We start from the raw sequence: 19,138 nt of genomic DNA on the forward strand, positions 1-19,138 counted from the left end.
TATACCTCTCATGATTTTGTAGACCTCAATCAGGTCCCCCCTCAACCTCCGTCTTTCTAATGTAAATAATCCTAATCTACTCAGCCTCTCCTCATAGCTAGTGTCCTCCATACCAAGCAACATCCTGGTGAACCTCCTCTCCAAAATCCTCTCCAAAACATCCACATCCTTTTGGTAATGTGGCAACCAGAACTATACACAGTATTCCAAATGTGGCCAAACCACAGTCTTATACAACTGTAACATGACCTGCCAACTCTTGTACTCAATACCCATCTGATGAAGTTAAAAATCACACAACACCAGGTTATAGTCCAACAGGTTTAATTGGAAGCACACTAACTTTCAGAGCGTCGCTCCTTCATCAGGTGATTGTGGAGCGTTGCTCCGAAAGCTAGTGTGCTTCCAATTAAACCTGTTGGACTATAACCTGGTGTTGTGTGATTTTTAACTTTGTACACCCCAGTCCAACACCGGCATCTCCGAATCACATCTGATGAAGGAAAGTATGCCATATGCCTTCTTGACAACTCTATTGACCTGTATTGCCACCTTTAGGGTACAATGGACCTGAACACCCAGATCTCTTTCGACATCGCTTTTCCCCAGCAATTTCCATGTACTGTATAGTTTGCTCTTGAATTGCATCTTCCAAAATGCATCACCTTGCATTTGCCCGGATTGAATTCCATCTGTCATTTCTCCATCCAAGTCTCCTACATTCTGCTATTCCACCAATCTGAGTGTCATCTGCAAACTTGCTAATGAGGCAACCTACACCTTCCTCCAGAGCATTTATGTATATCACAAACAACAGTGGTCCCAGCACAGATCCCTGTGGGACACCGCTGGTCACAGGTCTCCAGTTTGATAAACGCCCTTCCACTTTGTCTCCTGCCACCCAGCCAGTTGTCCACCCATCTAGCTAGTAAATCCTGGACCCCATGCGACTTCACTTTCTCCATCTGCCTACTATGGGGAACCTTATCAAATGCCTTACTGAAGTCCATGTAAATCAGTACACTCCCAGAGTGCAGTTGGACTGCTCCCACTCAGCTCCTCACTCTCCCTGCTCCCGCTGCGGCTGCAAATGGAGGCCGCTGACTCTCGCGGTAAGTCCTTTTAAGAAGGAAACGTAGGAGGGAATAATGCCTGCGAAATGCAGATGGGGTGTGCGGGAGAGATATGTTTGCTGGTGGCATTCTGCTGGAGTTGTCTAAAATGGCAGAGGATGTACCTTTGAATGCAGAGGCTGGTGGGATGAAAAGTAAGGACCAGGGGTATCCGCTCACGCTGTTGTGAGTGATGGGAAGGGGCAAGGGTGGAAGCAATTGAGGACCCTGTCAACCACAAAGGGTGGGAAACCACGGTTATAGAAGAAGCAAGCCATGTCAGCAGCGCTTCTTTGGAAGGTGACATCGCCCAAAACAGATGCGATGTTGGCAAAGAAACTGGGGGATTGGGATGGAGTCCTTGCAAGCTATACTGAAGAGCTATACTGAAGGTAGCTATGGGAGTCAGTGGCTTTGTAGCAGATGACAGTGGGCAGTTTATTCCCCAAAAGGGAGACAGAGAGGTCAAGGAAAGGATGGATTGTGATAGAAATGGATGATGTGACAGTGTTAGAGGGTGGAAATTGGAGGCAAACAAACAAATTTTTCTTCAAGGTCCGAGCGGGGGCATGACGCAGCACCAAAGCAGTCGCCGATGTACTGAACAAAGAGTTGTGGAGCGGGGGCTAGTGTAAGACTGGAACAAGGATTGTTCCACATATCCCATAAAGAGGCAGGCATAACTGGGACCCATGCTTTTAGCCAGTCCTCTGACTTGGCAGAAGTGAGATGAATTAAAGGGGGAATTGTTCAGTGAGAGAACAAGTTCATCTAGGTGGAGGAGAGTGGTGGTGGATGGGGATTGTTCAGGCCTCTGGTCAAGGAAGAAGCCGAGAGCTCTCAGACCGTCCTGGTGGGCAATGGAGGTATTGTGGGATTGGACGTCCATGGTGAACGGGAGGCAGTTAGGGCCAAGGAACTGGAACGTGTCAACATGGTGGAGGGCATCAGAGGAATTGTGGCTGTAGATGGGCAGGGTCTGGAGAAGTAGAGAGAGGATGGAGTCAAGGTCAGAGGAAATGAGTTTGGTGAGGTGGGAACAGGCTAATATGACGGGGCGACTGGGGCAGTCTGCTTTGTGAATTTTGGGAAGGAGATAGAAACAGGCTGACCAGGGGTTAGGAGACTCCAAGGTTGGAAGCAATGGGGAGGATGCTCCGAAAGTATTGAGGGTCGGTGATCGTCCTGGCAACAGTGGCTTGATGTTTGCATGCGGAGTCACTGTTCAGGGAATGGAAGGAAGGAGTGCCCAAGAGCTGATGTTGAGTCCCTGCAAGGCGAAAGACCAGTGCACCAGACTATAACAGCACTACCTTTGTTGGCGGTTTTGATAATCAAGTTAGGGTTTGACTTGAGAGAGTGAAGTGCGGATTTTTTGAAAGGGAGCAGGTTATTGCGTGAAAGCAGCAGAGAAATTGTAACAGACAAAGTCACGTCGGCAGTTTTCAATAAAGAGATCAAGGGCAGGTAAGGGGTCAGGAAAATGGAGGGTGAATACTGGAGGCAGGTGAAGGGATCTGTGGAATGGAGGATGAGGGAAGTCCTGTCTGAAAAAGTGAGCATAGAGACAGAGGCAGGGACGAACCCGGAATTCATTAAGGTCGGAGAGGGGGAGCGTAAAGATATGAAGCTGAGTCCTTTGCCAAGGACAGTACGTTCACTCTCAGAGAGGGGAAGGTCAGGAGATTAGATTAGATTAGATTCCCTACAGTGTGGAAACAGGCTCATCGGCCCAACCAGTCCACACCGACCTCCAAAGAGTAACCCACCCAGACCCATTTCCCACTGACTAATGCACGTAACACTATGGGCAATTTAGCATGGCCAATTCACCTGACCTGCACATCTTTGGACTGTGGGAGGAAACCGGAGCACCCGGAGGAAACCCACACAGACAAGGGGAGAATGTGCAAACCCCACACAGACAGTCGCCTGAGGCTGGAGGAGGTATGGTGAAAACATGGCAAGAGCTGAGATTAGGGGATGTGGCCTCAGGGAAACAGGAAGTGATGGCATCTGAGGGCTGGGAAGGGGTGGGTGCTAAGGAACGGCCTGTGTAACGTATGTTGGAATCCATAAATTGTTGGGACTTGTGTGCCTTGGTGTCCATAAGAAAAAGTCTTTAGTTGAGGTGACAGATGAGGCGAAGGATGAAGTGAAACTGGCTTTGAGAGGGGGTGAGTCGATGTTGCTTTAGCATGGACTCAAGTATGCGCATGTGATGACACATTGCGTTGATTGTGGATCTCAGAACGTGGCGGGAGCAGCAGTCTGAAGAATATTGTATGCATTGGAGATACTTGTAATCCCGGGCAGATTTGAAACAGGAAGGGTGGAAGTTGAGTTGAAATCCATGTGGGTAGGTCTGAGTCACTGGCAGTCGCTGAGAAAGGAAACATGGCTGTGGAAGCAAGTTTTGGCAAACATCTTGTCGAAGACCAGGAAAGCAACAAAGATGTGAACTGACTAGAAACTAAAATGGGAATTGAACTGCTTTAGCTGAAATACCAGGAGAGATGTGCAACTGGAAAATCCAGTCTGTTAGTTTTGGATTGGGCCAGGCAGCGGTACTTTGTTAAAGCAGTTAATTGAGCAGCACTGAGAGGCTTTTGAGTGAGGACTAATCTAATTGTGGCTGGGCTGCAGAGTGTTAAAAAGATACTGAGGTGAGAGGGGGAGGAATACGCAGAGCCTGCAGACAGAATGTATCACCTCTCATTTCTCTTTATTTGAGTAAAGATAAAAAAAACAAAAAGATTAAAGAAAGAACTCTAGCCCAAAAAAAATGTCGATCCAGCTGATCAACTAGTGAAATGAAGAAAAGCCATTATCCTCCAGACATCATTGTCTCAACATCGCTAAAATCAAAGACTGTGATAAACAGTGCTCCACCTTGTGGTCTGGACTTCAGATCTTCAGAATCCTGACAATGCAGATAGAAGCCACTCAGCCCATCAAGTCTGCACCAACCCTCTGAAGAGTATGCCATCCAGATCCACACTCCCCATTCCCGCATTTACTATTCATCCAGCATTGGGTGTGCACAGATCATTGAAGAACATTCAATACAGCACACAATGTTCTTGCCTTTATTAGCAGGGACATAGAGTACAAGAGCAGGGAGGTGATGTTGAACTAGTTGAACTTGTTAGACCTCAGCTGGAGTATTGTGCACACATTGTAGGAAAGATGTGAACATATTCGAGACGGTGCAGAAGTGATTTACAAGAACAGTTCCAGAAATGAGAAACTTCAGTGATGAGGATAAATTGGAACTATTCCCCATGAAGGGAAGGTGGCCAAGAGTGAGATTTAATAGAGGTTTTCAAAACCATGAGTAGGCTGGATGGGATACATTGGGAGGAGCTGTTCCCACTTGTCAAGGGGACACAGATTTAAAGTGATGTGCAAATGAAACAAGAGTGATGTGAGAAAAAAAACATTCAGTCAGTGAGTAGTTAGGGTAAGGAATACACTGCCTGAAAATGTGGTGGGGACAAGCTCAATGAAGGGATCCAACAGGGCATTGGATAGAGTCATAGAAATGTACAGCATAGAAACAGACCCTTCGGTCCTACTTGTCCATGGGACCAGAAATCAAATTAATCTAGTCCCACTTGCCAGCATTTGAACCATAGCCTTCTAAACCTTTGTATACCTATCCAGATGCCTTTTAAATGTTGTAATTGTACCAGCTTCCACCAACACACCTAGCAGCTCATTCCACACAAGCACCACCCTCTGCGTGAAAAGGTTGCACCTTGGGTCCCTTTTAAATCTTTCTTCTTTCATCTTAAACCTATGCCCTCTGGTTTTGGACTCCACTACTCTGGGGAAAAAAAGCCTTGTCTGTTTACCCTATCCATGCCCCACATGATTTCATAAACATCTATAAGGTCACCTCTCAGCCTCCAATGCTCCAGGCAAAATAGCTCCAGCATATTCAGCCTCTCCCTCTAGCTCAAAGCTTCCAACCCTGACAACACCCTTGTAAATCTTTTAAGTTTCACAAAATGGAGTGGCACGGTGGCTCAGTGGTTAGCACTGCTGCCTCACAGCACCAGGGTCCCAGATTCAATTCCCACCTCAGGTAACTGTCTGTGTGGAGTTTGCACATTCTCCCCGTGTCTGCGTGGGTTTCCTCTGGGTGCTCCGGTTTCCTCCCACAGTGCAAAGATGTGCCAGTCAGGTGAATTGGCCATGCTAAATTGCCCATAGTGTTAGGTGCATTTGTCAGAGGGAAATGGATCTGAGTGGGTTACTCTTCGGAGGGTCGGTGTGGACTTGTTAGGCCGAAGGGTCTGTTTCCACACTGTAGGGAATCTAATAAAAAAAAACATCTTTCCTATAGCAGGGAGACTAGAACTGAACATAATACTCCAAAAGCAGCCTATTCAATGATCTGTCCAGACACAACATAACCTCCCAATTCCCATACTCAGTGCATTCACCAATAAAGGCAAGCATACCAAACGCCTTCTTCACCACCCTGTCTACCTGCGACTCCACTTTCAAGGATCTATGAACCTGCACTCCAGGTTGTTTGTTCAGCAACGATCCCCAGGACCTGACCATTAAGTGAATACATTCCGCCCTGATTTGCCTACCAAAATGCAACAGCTCACATTTATCTGAATTAAATGACATTTGCCATTCCTCGGCCCATTGGCACATCTGATCAGGGTTCCGTTGTACTTTGAGATAACCTTCTTCTCTGTCCACCAACTTTGATGTCATCTGCAAACTTACTAACCATACCTCTATATTCACATTTATCTCAGTGACAAAAAGCAGTGGACCCAGCACCGATCCTTGATGCACACCGCTGGTTACAAGTCCTCCAGCCCAAACCACGACCCTCCACCACCACCTGTTATGGGTGGTAAGAACCCAGTGACTTAACAGGAGATTGGCATGAGGTTTAATGCAGAGAGTATGAGGTAGTTCACTTCGGAAGAAGTAACAGGAATGCAGAGTACTGGGCTAATGGTAAAATTCTTGGTAGTGTAGATGAACAGAGAGATATCGGTGTCCAGATGCATAAATCACTGAAAGTTACCACCGAGGTTGATAGGGTTGTTCAGAAGGCATATGGTGTGTTGGCATTTATTGATAGGGGGATTGAGTTTCACAGCCACAAGGTCATGCTTCAGCTGTACAAGCCACTGGTAAGGCTGCACCTGGAGTGTTGCATACAGTTCTGGTCACTGCATTATAAGAAGGATGTGGAAGCTTTGGAAAGGGTTCAGAGGAGATTTACTAGGAACAAGGTCATGCTTCAGCTGTACAAGCCACTGGTAAGGCTGCACCTGGAGTGTTCATACAGTTCTGGTCACTGCATTATAAGAAGGATGTGGAAGCTTTGGAAAGGGTTCAGAGGAGATTTACTAGGATGTTGCCTGGTATGGAAGGAAGATCTTACGAGGAAAGGTTGAGAAACTTGAGGCTATTTTCGTTAGAGAGAAGAAGGTTGAGAGGTGACTTAATTGAGACGTATAAGATAATCAGAGGGTTAGATAGGGTGGACAGTGAGAGCCTTCTTCCTCGGATGGTGAAGGCTAACACGAGGGAACGTAGCTTTAAATTGAGGGGGTGATAGATTTAAGACAGACATCAGGGGTAGTTTCTTTACTCTGAGAGTAGTAGAGGTGTGGAACGACCTGACTGCAAAGGTAGTAGACTCGCCAACGTTAAGGGCACTTAAATGGGCATTGGACATACTAATGGGTAATAATGGAATGGTGTAGGTTAGAAGGGCATCAGGTTAACTTCACAGGTTGGCGCAACATCAAGGGCCTAAGGGTCTGTACTGTGGTGTAGCGTTCTATGTTCTACGTTATAGAGGTGGAGTAGATAGTAAGGCCATTGCAGGTACAGTGAGCTGAATGGCCACTCTGTGATTCTATATTTTTCCACTCACAGTATTTGTGTCAACCTATCTATATTTGTCATGTGTGTGTGTGTGTGTGTTGGGTACATGTTGTTACCAGTGACTGAGGTCATGCAGTCAAGTTCCAAGGAGGATACTTAAATATTTAGAGTTGGAGGAGATTAATACTTAGCTAATTTGCAGACAAGCCAATGACGGTGGAACTATGAAAATGATGAAGATCTGCTGTTTATTCATGACATAGACCTGTCGTCTATTGTAATCCTCGCCCCTTTTTTGGGACAATCCCAATCAGGAATATCTCTCCGATAGTTCCGATCAACCTCAGGTAGAGAAAGGCAAATCCTGGTGGATCTGAAAGGCTGGTGGAATCCTTTCCCAAGGGAAAGGAGCCAGCCAAGATTATTACCCTCATCCAGACAGCTTTTTTTGCAAGTTAAAGTCGGATTGTAATGTTACTGAATAGGATAAGGCTCCAATAGAGCCTCCTCAGTAATGTACACCCCCACCAGAGGGCGTACAGAGTCAGGTTCTCAAGTCAGTAATATATAAGATTCTGAGGCAATGAAATACCAAAGTTTATTAAACAATGCAACAGGTGATTCAAAGTCAAAATGGAAGCAATACGTCACAAACTCTTTTTCTTGATTCTTTCATGAAATATGAGAGCAACAGCATTTGTTGCCCACCCATAATTGCCTGTGAACTGAGTGCCTTGCTAAGCCATTTTGGAGGGCAATTAAGTCAACCCTATTACTGTGCGTTTGGAGTCATGTGTAGGTCAGATCTCCCTTAGGACATCAGATAGGTTCTAGGCTGGGGATATAATAATTATTTTTAATTAAACATCCATTTTGCACCTTAATCCTTACTGTACAAGCTTGTCACACAGGATATATTTCAAATAATTGAACTGCACAATGACACAAACAGCATTGGTGCAATGAGTGGACACATTACTGAAAGAATTTAATCCACAGCAGTATGAAGTGGTTGATTTTGGTTGGAAAAACATTGAAAAACCGTATTAAGTAGTGGTACAATTTTAAAGGGAGCAGAGGGAGTTGTGTGTACATGTGCATAAATCACTGATGGTAGAACAAGTAAACAGAGCCGTTAATAAAGCAAACAGTGTCCTTGATGCCTGGAGCAACAGCAAAACTGGTGCGGGCCAAGTCCTGGAGCAGGAACACAGTGAACACGGGTTGAGTTGTGGGCCGGAGCCCAGAGCGGGAGCAGAGCGAGCCCTGGGTGGAGGCCAGCGAGTGGAGGCTGCGTGGCTTGGTGTTCTGAAGCTCAGAGGGCACAGACCCATTTTGGAAAAGAACTATGAGGACTATAACTTGAATATTTTATATACACTTTTTTTGAGAAGATTTGTAGCTCAGGTTGAGGCTCTGGATGTAGGTTTGCTCGCTGAGCTGGAAGGTTCATTTCCAGACGTTTCGTCACCCTACCTGGTAACATCATCAGTGAGCCTCCAGACGAAGTACTGTTGATGATTCCTGCTTTCTTTTTATTCTCACTCTGTATTCCCATCCTAATTTTTTTTAACAATTTAAATTTCCTGCTAACATTTAATGTGTTTGTACCGAGATACTCTGTCCCGAAGATGGCGCCAAGAGGTGATACTACAAAGTTTTCACTGCACCCATTCAAGTACACTTGACAATAAAGGCTATTCCATTCTATTAGGGCACAGACTGCAGGAGCAGGGAGGTGATGTTGACCTTGTATAACATCAACAGGTAGACCTCAACTGGAGTATTATGCAGAGTTGTTGACTTCATGTTATAGGATGTGAATGCATTGGAGAGCATGCAGAAACTATTTATCAGATTCGTTCCAGGAATGAGAAACTTCCCTGATGAGGATGGATTAAGAAGCTGGGACTTCTTTCCCTGGAGAGAAGAAAGCTGTGGAGAAGATTTGGTTGAAAATCAGGAGTGGACTGAACCGAGAAGTTGGGGACAAACTGTTCCCTTGGAGGAAGGGCTGAGAATAGTGGAGGACAGATTTAAGGTGATTCATAAAAGAAGGAATGGTAACACAAGGACAAACTTTCTCATGCAGTGAAAGGTTTGGAAGCTGGAATGCAGTGCCTCAGAGTGTGGGAAATGCAATTTCAGTCAATGCTTTCAAGAGGGCATAAGTCATGGAGTCAGAGCTGTACAGCATGGAAACAGACCCTTTGATCCAACTCATCCATGCCGACCAGATATCCTAAATTAAGCTAGTCCCATTTTCCATCATTTGCCCCATATCCCTCTAAACCCTTCCTATTCATTAACCCATCCAGATGCCTTTTAAGTGTTGTAATTGTACCAGCCTCCACCACTTCCTCTGGCAACTTATTCCATACAGGCATCCTCTGCATGAAAACATTGCCTCTGAGGTCTCTTTTAAATCTTTCCCCTTTCACCTTCTACCTGTGCCCTCTCGACCTTGGATATTCACACTATCCATGCCCCTCATGATTTTATAAACTTCTATAAGGCCACCCCTCCGCCTCTGATGCTCCAGGGAAAACAGTCCCAGCCTAGAACATAGAACATAGAAGAATACAGCGCAGTACAGGCCCTTGGGCCCTCGATGTTGCGCCGATCCAAGCCCACCTAAACTACACTAACCCACTATCCTCCATATACCTATCCAATGCCCTCTTAAATGCCCATAAAGAGGGAGAGTCCACCACTGTTACTGGCAGGGCATTCCATGAACTAACGACTCGCTGAGTGAAGAACCTACCCCTAACATCAGTCCTATATCTACTCCCCCTTAATTTAAAGCTATGCCCCCTTGTAATACCCGACTCAATACGCGGGAAAAGGTTCATACTGTCGACCCTATCTAACCCCCTAATCATCTTGTACACCAGCCTCTCCCTATAGCTCAAATGCTCTAACCCTGGCAACATCCTTCTATATCTTTTCTGAACCCTTTCAAGTTTCACAACGTCCTTCCGACAGGAAGGAAACAATAATTGAACACAATATTCCAAAAGTGGCCTATCAATCTCCTGTACAGCCGCAACATGACCTCTCAACTCCTGTACTCAGTGTACTGACCAATAAATTCAAGCATACCAAATGCCTTCTTCACTATCCTGTCTCTAATTTCAAGGAATTATGAACCTGCACTCCAAGAACTCTTTGTTCAGCAACACTCCCCAGAAACTTACCGTTAAATGTATAAGTCCTGCCTTTCTAAAATGCAGCACCTCAGCTTTATCCAAATTAAACTCCAACTGCCACTCCTCAGCCCACCTACCCATTTCATCAAACTCCCTTTGTACTCGCTGTTCACTACACCTCCAACTTTGGTGTCAGCTGCAAACTTATTAACCATCCCCCCTATGTTCACATCCAAATCATTTATATAAATGACAAAAAGCAGTGGACCCAGCACCGATCCTTGTGGCACAGTGCTGGTCACAGGCCTTTAGTCAGAAAGGTTATCCACCATCACCACCCTCTGTAGAAACCTTCAAGCCAGCCTGTATCCAAATGGCTAGCTCTTCCTGTATTCCACATGATCTAACCTTGCTAACCAGTCTCCCATGCGGAACTTGTCGAATGCCTTACTGAAGTCCATATAGATCACATCTACTGCTCTGCTCTCATCAATCCTCTTTGCTACTTCTTCAAAATCTCAATCAAGCTAGTGAGACACAATTTCCCATGCACAAAGCCGTGCTGACTACCCCTAATCAGTCATTGCTTTTGCAAATACATGTAAAACCTGTCTCTCAGGATCCCCTCCAACAACTTGTCCACCACCGACGTCAGGCTCACTGGTCTATAGTTCCCTGGCTTGTCCTTCTTAAACAGTGGCACCACGTTAGCCAACCTCCAGTCTTCCGGCACCTCACCTGTGACAATCGATGATACAAGTCGCTCAGCAACAGGCCGAGCAATCACTTCCCTAGCTTCCCACAATGTTTCAGAGTACACATCATCGGGTCCCAGGGATTTATCCACCTTAATGTGTATTAAGATGTCTAGCACCTCCTCCTTTCTTACATGGATGTTTTTGAAGATTTTGCTATTTATTTTTCCAAGTTCTGTAGCTTCCATGCTCTTCTCCATTTTAAACACTGATGCAAAATACTCGTTTAGGATCTCCCTCACCTTCTGCGGTTCCACACATAGGCAGCCTTGCTGATCATTAAGGGGCTCTACTCTTTCCCTAGCTACCCCTTAACCCTTAATGTATTTGTAGAATCCCTTTGGATTCTCCTTAACCCTATTTGGTAAAGCTATCTCATGTCCCCATTTTGCCATTCTGATTTCCCTCTTAAGTATGCTTCTACTGCCTTTATCTAGGGATTCACTTGATCCTTGCATATACCTGACATGTTTCCTTATTTATCTTGACCAAACCTCAATTTCTCTAGTCGTCCGGCATTCCCTACACCTACCAGTCTTGCCCTTCACCCTAACAGGAACATACTGTCTCCGAACTCTCAGTATCTCGTTTTTGAAGGCTTCACACTTTCCAGCCATCCCTTTACCTGTGAATATTCACCCATAATCAAGTTTTGAAAGTTCTTACCTAATACCATCAAAATTGGCCTTCCTCAAATTAAAACTTTAACTTTTAGATCCAGTGATCTAACAGAATTATGATCACTGGCCCCAAAGTGCTCCCCCACTGACACCTCAGTCACCTGCCCTGCCTTATTTCCCAAGAGTAGGTCAAGTTTTGCACCTTCTCTAGTAGGTACATCCACATACTGAATCAGAAACTTTTCTTGTACATGCTTAACAAATTCCTCTCCATCTAAACCCTTAACACTATCGCAGTCCCAGTCTATGTTTGGAAAGTTAACCCCTTACCATAACCACCCTATTACTCTTACAGATAACTGAGATCTCCTTACAAATTTGCTTCTCAATTTCCCGTGGACTATTGGGGGGCTATAATACAATCCCTACAAGTGATCATCCCTTTCTTATTTCTCAGTTCTACCTAAATAACTTCCCTTCGTGTACTTCCAGAAATATCTTCTTTAAGTAGAGCCATAATCCATAATCAAATCCCTAATTCCCCCTCCTCGCTTGACAACTTTCTATCCTTCCTGTAGCATCCATTCCCTGTAACATTAAGCTGCCAGTCCTATCCATCCCTGAGCCATGTTACTATAATTGCTATGATATCCCAGTCCCGTGTTCCCAATCAAACCCTGAGTTCATCTGACTTTCCTGCCAGGCCCCTCACATTGAAATAATGCAGTTTAATTTATCAGTCCTACCTTGTTCTCTGCTTTGTCCCTGCCTGCCCTGACTGTTTGACTTGCTCCTTTTCCCCTTGTACCAGTCTCAGATTGATGTCTTTCCTCACTATCTCCCTGGGTCCCACCCCACCTCCCCCCCACCTTACCAGTTTAAATCCACCCGAGCAGCTCCAGCAAATCTTCCTGCCAGTATATTAGTCCCCTTTCAATTCAGGTGCAATCCATCCTTCTTATACAGGTCACTTCTACCCCAGAAGAGATTCCAATGATCCAAAAATGTAAATCCTTCTCCCCTTCACCAGCTCTTCAACCACACATTCATCTGCTCTATTCTCTTATTCCAACTCTCACTAGCTTGTGGCACTGGGTGTAAACCAGATATTACTACCCTCGAGGAATACTTTTTAAATTCCTACCTAACTTTCTATATTCTGTCCTCAGATTCCCATCCCTTCTCCTTCCTGTGTCATTAGTTCCAATGTGAACAATGTCCTCCTGCTGGTCCCTCTCCCACTTTGAGGATACTCTGCATCCTCTCTGAGATATCCTTCATCCTGGCACCAGGGAGGCAACACACTGTTCCGATGTCTCATTGTTGGCCGCAGAAACACTTGTCTGTGCCTCTGACAAGACGGTCCCCTATCACAATCGATCACGTTGAACCTGGAGTACCCTCATTAGAGTAGAGCCAATCTCAGTCCCAGAAACTTGGCTATTTGTGCTACATTCCCTTGAGAGTCCATCAGCCCCTACATTTTCCAAACCAGCATACCTGTTTGAAATGGGGATAGCCACAGGAGACTCCTGCACTACCTGCCCACTTCCCTGGAGGTAATCTATCTACCTGACTGTATCTGCGTTTTTTTGTCCCTTCCTATATCTGCCATCCATCACACCCCCAGCTCCTGTAAATTCCTCATTGCCTCTAACTGCCGCTCCAACTGATCCATGTAATCCAATAAGATTTGCAACCAAACACACTTCCTGCAGACGTAATCATTAGTAGCACCGAAATTCTTCTTAATCTCCCACATCCATCAGGAAGAGCACATCCCTCTGCTAAAGGCCATCTTTGCACCTTAACAATCTACAGACCCAGAAAATAGCACAATCTTTGGGGTGGCTCAGTAGTTAGCACTGCTGACTAATAGTGCCAGAGACCCAGGTTCAATTCCAGCCTCAGGCAACTATCTGTGTGGACTGTGCACATTCTCCTCCTGTCTGCGTGGGTTTCCTCCGGGTGCTCTGGTTTCCTCCCACTGTCCAAAGATGTGCAGGTCAGGTGAATTGGCCATGCTAAATTGCCCATAGTGTTAGGTGCATTAATCAGAGGGAAATGGGTTTGGGTGGGTTACTCTTCAGTGTGGACTGGTTGGACTGAAGGGCCTGTTTCCACACTGCAGGGAACCTAATCTAACCTTACTGCTCTAAAAGCACTGCTGCAGGATAACTTAGTACCAAGTTTTATATTTTTAATGTTTAATGAAGAGACAGATCTCAATAAAACATATAATCTTTAAAAAAACACACTCTACTCACTAGTGTAGGTTTACAAATAAAAAACAATAAGGTTACACTTCAAAAATAAGCCACTTATCTGCAGTCCTGAACACAGGTTCCTCCAAGGTCAGTGGTGAAGTTCACTGTTTGTTTATTTTTCTTAGAAGAGCATGGATGCTCAGAAATACTTCAAACTAAACAGCAGAGGCAGTCAGCCGTGCAGATTCACTGCCTGGTCACACGCTGTGCAGGCTAAACTTCTCAGTTTTTTTTCACCTTCTGCAATGGTGTCTGCACTCTCTCTCTTCCTCCTTTTTTTGAAGTGCCATTCTTTTGATCTTTGTTCAACGTTCCAAAATAATGCAGCAGCTTATCAAACTGCTCCAAAGATTCTAGGAAATTAGCTTCAACACTGAAAATGCCTCAAAAGAAGTAGCTCTTGCAACCATAATTTTTTTCCCTTCCTCCATCTTGGATTACCCAGAATCCTTTCAATATTGTGCTCACTTTGGTAGCACACAGGCTAAAATTGGAACGATACAGTGAAGATTAGCATGGCCCCTGCGTAAGGATGACGTGTAAATTTGTGAAGCGTTCCATATTTTGCACTTTCACCAGGGTGGCATGGAAGCTCAGTGGTTAGCACTGCTGCTTCATAGCTCCAGGGACCTGGGTTCGATTCCAGCCTCAGCCAATTATCTGTGTGGAGTTTGCACATTGTCCCTGTGTCTGCGTAGATTTCCTCTGGGTGCTCCGCTTTCCTCCCATAATCTAAAGATGTGCAGGTTGAGTGAATTGGCCATACTAAATTGCCCATAGTGTCCAGGGAATATAGGATAATGAAATAGGGAAATAGGTCTGGGTGGGTTGCTCTTCGGGGGGTGGTCAGTGTGGGCCTGTTTCCACACTGTAGGGATTCTATGTGAAAAGGAATTACATGCAAGTGTACGGTGAAAAAGCAAGGAAACACAATTAGCTGAACTGTCACATTCTGTTCTGTAAATGACTGTACATTTCAATGTCCACAGGGGACTCCCTCTCCTATCACCAGGGACGCCCATTTTCCACCAAGGACCGGGACAATGACGTGGCAATCACAAACTGTGCCTTGTCTTACAAGGGAGCCTGGTGGTATAAGAACTGTCACCGTGCTAATCTCAATGGAAAATACGGGGAGAATCGCCACAGTCAGGTAATCAGTGAAGATAGTGTTTGCAAGCTGACAGACTGCAGGGGCCAGGCACAACCTGCCAATGTCAAATTGTCCCCTCCTTCCAGACTGTCTCTAATGGGACATGGGTGTCACTGGCTGGGCCAGTGTTTGTTGTCGTCTGTAACTGCCCTTAAGAAGGTGGGTGGTGACTTGTCTTCTTGAACTGCTGCAGTCCATGGGCTGTCGGCAGACCCACGAGGGAGGGAATGCCAGGATTCTCAGCCCGCAACACTGAAGGAACAGTGATATTTTCCCAAGTCATAATTGTGAATTGCTTGGAGGGGAACTTCCAGGGATAGTGTTCTCATGCATCAGCTGCCCCTGAGCTGGCTGATGGTACAGGGGATGGGTTTTGTTCAAGAGATTTGAGGATGGGGGGAAATTGGTTGGTAAGGTGACTCAGTGGTCAGCACTGTTGCCTCACAACACTCGGGAGCTTGGTTCAGTCTCAGCATCGGTGTCCGTCTGTGTGGGTTTCCTCCAGGTGCCCGGTTTCCTCTCACAGTCCAAAGATGTATAGATTAGATGGATTGGTCACACTAAATTGTCCTGTGATATCCAGGGATGTGTAGGTTAGGTGGATTAGCTGTGACAGAGGTGGGGTTACAGAGATGGGGCAGCTGGGTCAGGATAGGTTGTTCTTCAGGAGGTCAGTGCAGACTCGATGGGCCGAATAATCTCTCCATACTGTTATAGTTCTATGAACGTGAGGAAGAACAGCAAGTGGTAATAACATGGAACTCTCTGCCCACAAGGGGTGGTGTACGGAGGTGGAGACAATGACACTAGAGGGAGACAATCTTACAAAGTAACAGGGAGAGCAGAGGGAATGAGATTCCACAGGGAAATAATATGGACTGGATGGGATGAATGGACTCCCTCCATGCTGTAATGGCCATATTATTCTGTGCTGTTCTGTTTAATATGAGCGGATCGATATTGGTGCATGACTTTGCCTTGGTTCCCCTGTCTGATCTTGCCCTCTTGCCTTTCCAGGGTATAAACTGGTTCAGCTGGAGAGGTCACGAACTGTCCATTCCATTTGTTGAGATGAAGGTGCGGTCCTTCAACTTCAGAGCAATGATGTGGAGAGGCAACCACTCCCTGCCTTTACAATGAGCTTGCTTGGAAACTAGCTGTAGTCTGAACTGAAGGGTGTGAGTGCCAACACTCAGAAAATGATTCGTCACAGTTAGAGACCCGTTCCACCGAAGACTGACAAACAGGAACAACCGACCATTTTATATTCACACCGAGACTTGCCAGGTCCAAGTCCAAAGATTTGCTGATGAAATGACCCCCACACCCCTGTGACGGGCTGAGGACATTCCCAATATCCTTTACCTGAGGCTCAGCTGGAATGTTTCAGCAAGGCTCACCCTCTGGATGTTTGGGATTCCTTTGGAGCTGGCCCCTTTCTCTCCCTCTCACTCTGTGCAGTGCTCCATACACCATTCACAATGACCCATCTATACTCGCCCAGCACAAACAGATATCCCTCCCCTGCCTTCTGCTTCTTTACATTGTGCCCTGGGTCATTGCATTTTGAAAGCACCAGAGTAAAAGAAACACCGTGCAGTTTCCTGGAGCAGGCAACGTTTGACCTTCCATGAAAACAGCAAAGGGGTACAGGCCTCCCAGAGACTTGCTCCAGGGACTGTTACTGGGAGCTGCGACAGGGAAACTCACCCAGGGACTTGGGAGTTGAGTTCAGGGCCACTGAGGAGACTTAGCATAAAGATATAGGTCTCATTCAGCAGCAAGAGGTGACAGGGGAGAGGGAGCAGGGAGAAAGGAGAGCAAGAGTTAACAGAGGAGAGCAAAATCAATGGGTTTATACATTGAAATGTTTTGGTGCAACAGGCCAGCAAGTTGAATTTACCTGCGACACACTGGTTCATGTACACAGCTCTCCCTGTGTCACACCCGTTAGCATGCACAGCTCTCCCTGTGACACACTGATCAATGTACGCAGCTCTCCCTGTGACACACTGATCAATGTACGCAGCTCTCCCTGTGACACACTGATCAATGTACGCAGCTCTCCCTGTGACACACTGATCAATGTACACAGCTCTCCCTATGTCACACTGATCAATGTACACAGCTCTCCCTATGTCACACTGATCAATGTACACAGCTCTCCCTATGTCACACTGATCAATGTACACAGCTCTCCCTATGTCACACTGATCAATGTACACAGCTCTCCCTATGTCACACTGATCAATGTACACAGCTCTCCCTATGTCACACTGATCAATGTACACAGCTCTCCCTATGTCACACTGATCAATGTACACAGCTCTCCCTATGTCACACTGATCAATGTACACAGCTCTCCCTATGTCACACTGATCAATGTACACAGCTCTCCCTATGTCACACTGATCAATGTACACAGCTCTCCCTATGTCACACTGATCAATGTACACAGCTCTCCCTATGTCACACTGATCAATGTACACAGCTCTCCCTATGTCACACTGATCAATGTACACAGCTCTCCCTATGTCACACTGATCAATGTACACAGCTCTCCCTATGTCACACTGATCAATGTACACAGCTCTCCCTGTGACACACTGATCAATGTACACAGCTCTCCCTATGTCACACTGATCAATGTACGCAGCTCTCCCTGTGACACACTGATCAATGTACACAGCTCTCCCTGTGTCACACTGATCAATGTACACAGCTCTCCCTGTGTCACACTGATCAATGTACACAGCTCTCCCTGTGTCACACTGATCAATGTACACAGCTCTCCCTGTGTCACACTGATCAATGTACACAGCTCTCCCTGTGTCACACTGATCAATGTACACAGCTCTCCCTGTGTCACACTGATCAATGTACACAGCTCTCCCTGTGTCACACTGATCAATGTACACAGCTCTCCCTGTGTCACACTGATCAATGTACACAGCTCTCCCTGTGTCACACTGATCAATGTACACAGCTCTCCCTGTGTCACACTGATCAATGTCCGCAGCTGTCCCTGTGACACACTGATCAATGTAGGCAGCTCTCCCTATGTCACACTGATCAATGTACGCAGCTCTCCCTGTGACACACCGGTTGATGTACACAACTCTCCCTCTGTGATGCACTCGTCAGCATACGTAGCTCTCCCCGTGTCACACTGATCAATGTACACAGCTCTCCCTGTGTGATCCATTAGTCAGTGAACATGGTTCTCTCTGTGTCCTACACTGGCCAGTGTACACAGCTCTCCCTGCAGGCTGTAATGGTCAGTGTACACAGCTTTCCCCATGTGACGCACTGGTCAGCATACATGGCTCTCCATGTGATGTACTGGTCAGTGTACACTGCTCTCCCTGTGTACTACACTGGTCAGTGTACACAGCTCTCCCTCTGCCACATTCTCCATGGAAGAGCATATTTATTCTTACATTTGTCAGTGTTATTGATGTGTGGTGCTTTGTTGTTCAGGGAGTTTGCCTCTAGATACTTCTTGTCCTCAGCTAACCCACTGTGGATCTCCCAATCTGAGCACACTCAAATCGGGTCAATTTTTCCTGGTTCGTCATGCTGGCTGGCAAATTTGCTTATTCGCTCAATCACTGCGCAGTCTGCCGGAAAAGGGGCTCCCTAGATCGGTGTTATATTTGCTGATAATATCCTGCTGTGCTTGCTGGTCCATCTCTTACAGTATTGCACTCTCTACACAGTACCATCAGGTCCCAGCTTCCCAACACTGCTGTAGATCAGAGTTAAGTCTTTTCACAAAACATTCCTGTTTGCGGCAGATTAACCCTTTCCCCTGTGGTAACACTTTATAAATGCACGTGTCTCTCTGCATCCCTCAGGACTTGACTTTCTGCAGCAATGGTGCACGACAGGTCCTCAATGAGCAGCTTCAGATTCCTCATCCATTTTGTATTGTTTGGAATAGAACTGAAATATAAACAACTATCTCTGTAATCACTGACTCCTCTGGTGCTGCACTGATATCTGTTCACATCTCAATCACATCTCAAACTGGAGGGCTGGGATCAATAGGCAAAGCAATCTCTGCAAATTGGTTTCGAACTTAGTTTGAGAAAGGAAATAGTAAAATAAGTAACTGAATTATCAGGACACTAAATTAATAACACGCTGTAAATTGAAGACAGGTTAAATTGAAAACATACTGAATTAAAAATTTGTTGCAAATTTGG

The 19,138-nt window shown here is 45.8% G+C and overlaps 1 protein-coding gene and 1 non-coding gene across 6 annotated transcripts in view; both read left to right on the forward strand.

Annotated features, from left to right (window-relative positions):
• The window catches only part of tnr (tenascin R (restrictin, janusin)), a 157,902-nt gene extending 140,810 nt beyond the window's left edge, over positions 1 to 17,092 (forward strand). For all 5 annotated transcript variants that reach the window (XM_043700044.1, XM_043700043.1, XM_043700048.1 and 2 more), the window contains 2 exons: positions 14,767 to 14,930; positions 15,948 to 17,092. In XM_043700044.1, the coding sequence (XP_043555979.1) occupies positions 14,767 to 14,930; positions 15,948 to 16,070 (287 nt within the window). In that variant the 3' untranslated portion in view covers positions 16,071 to 17,092. The remainder of the gene's footprint in view (positions 1 to 14,766; positions 14,931 to 15,947) is intronic.
• LOC122554815 lies at positions 14,238 to 14,344 on the forward strand. The gene has a single exon (XR_006313099.1). It is a non-coding gene; the product is annotated as a U6 spliceosomal RNA (small nuclear RNA).
• Positions 17,093 to 19,138: the final 2,046 nt, after the last annotated feature.

Source organism: Chiloscyllium plagiosum, chromosome 11 (assembly GCF_004010195.1).
Source record: "Chiloscyllium plagiosum isolate BGI_BamShark_2017 chromosome 11, ASM401019v2, whole genome shotgun sequence".
Classification (NCBI taxonomy): Eukaryota; Metazoa; Chordata; class Chondrichthyes; order Orectolobiformes; family Hemiscylliidae; genus Chiloscyllium; species Chiloscyllium plagiosum.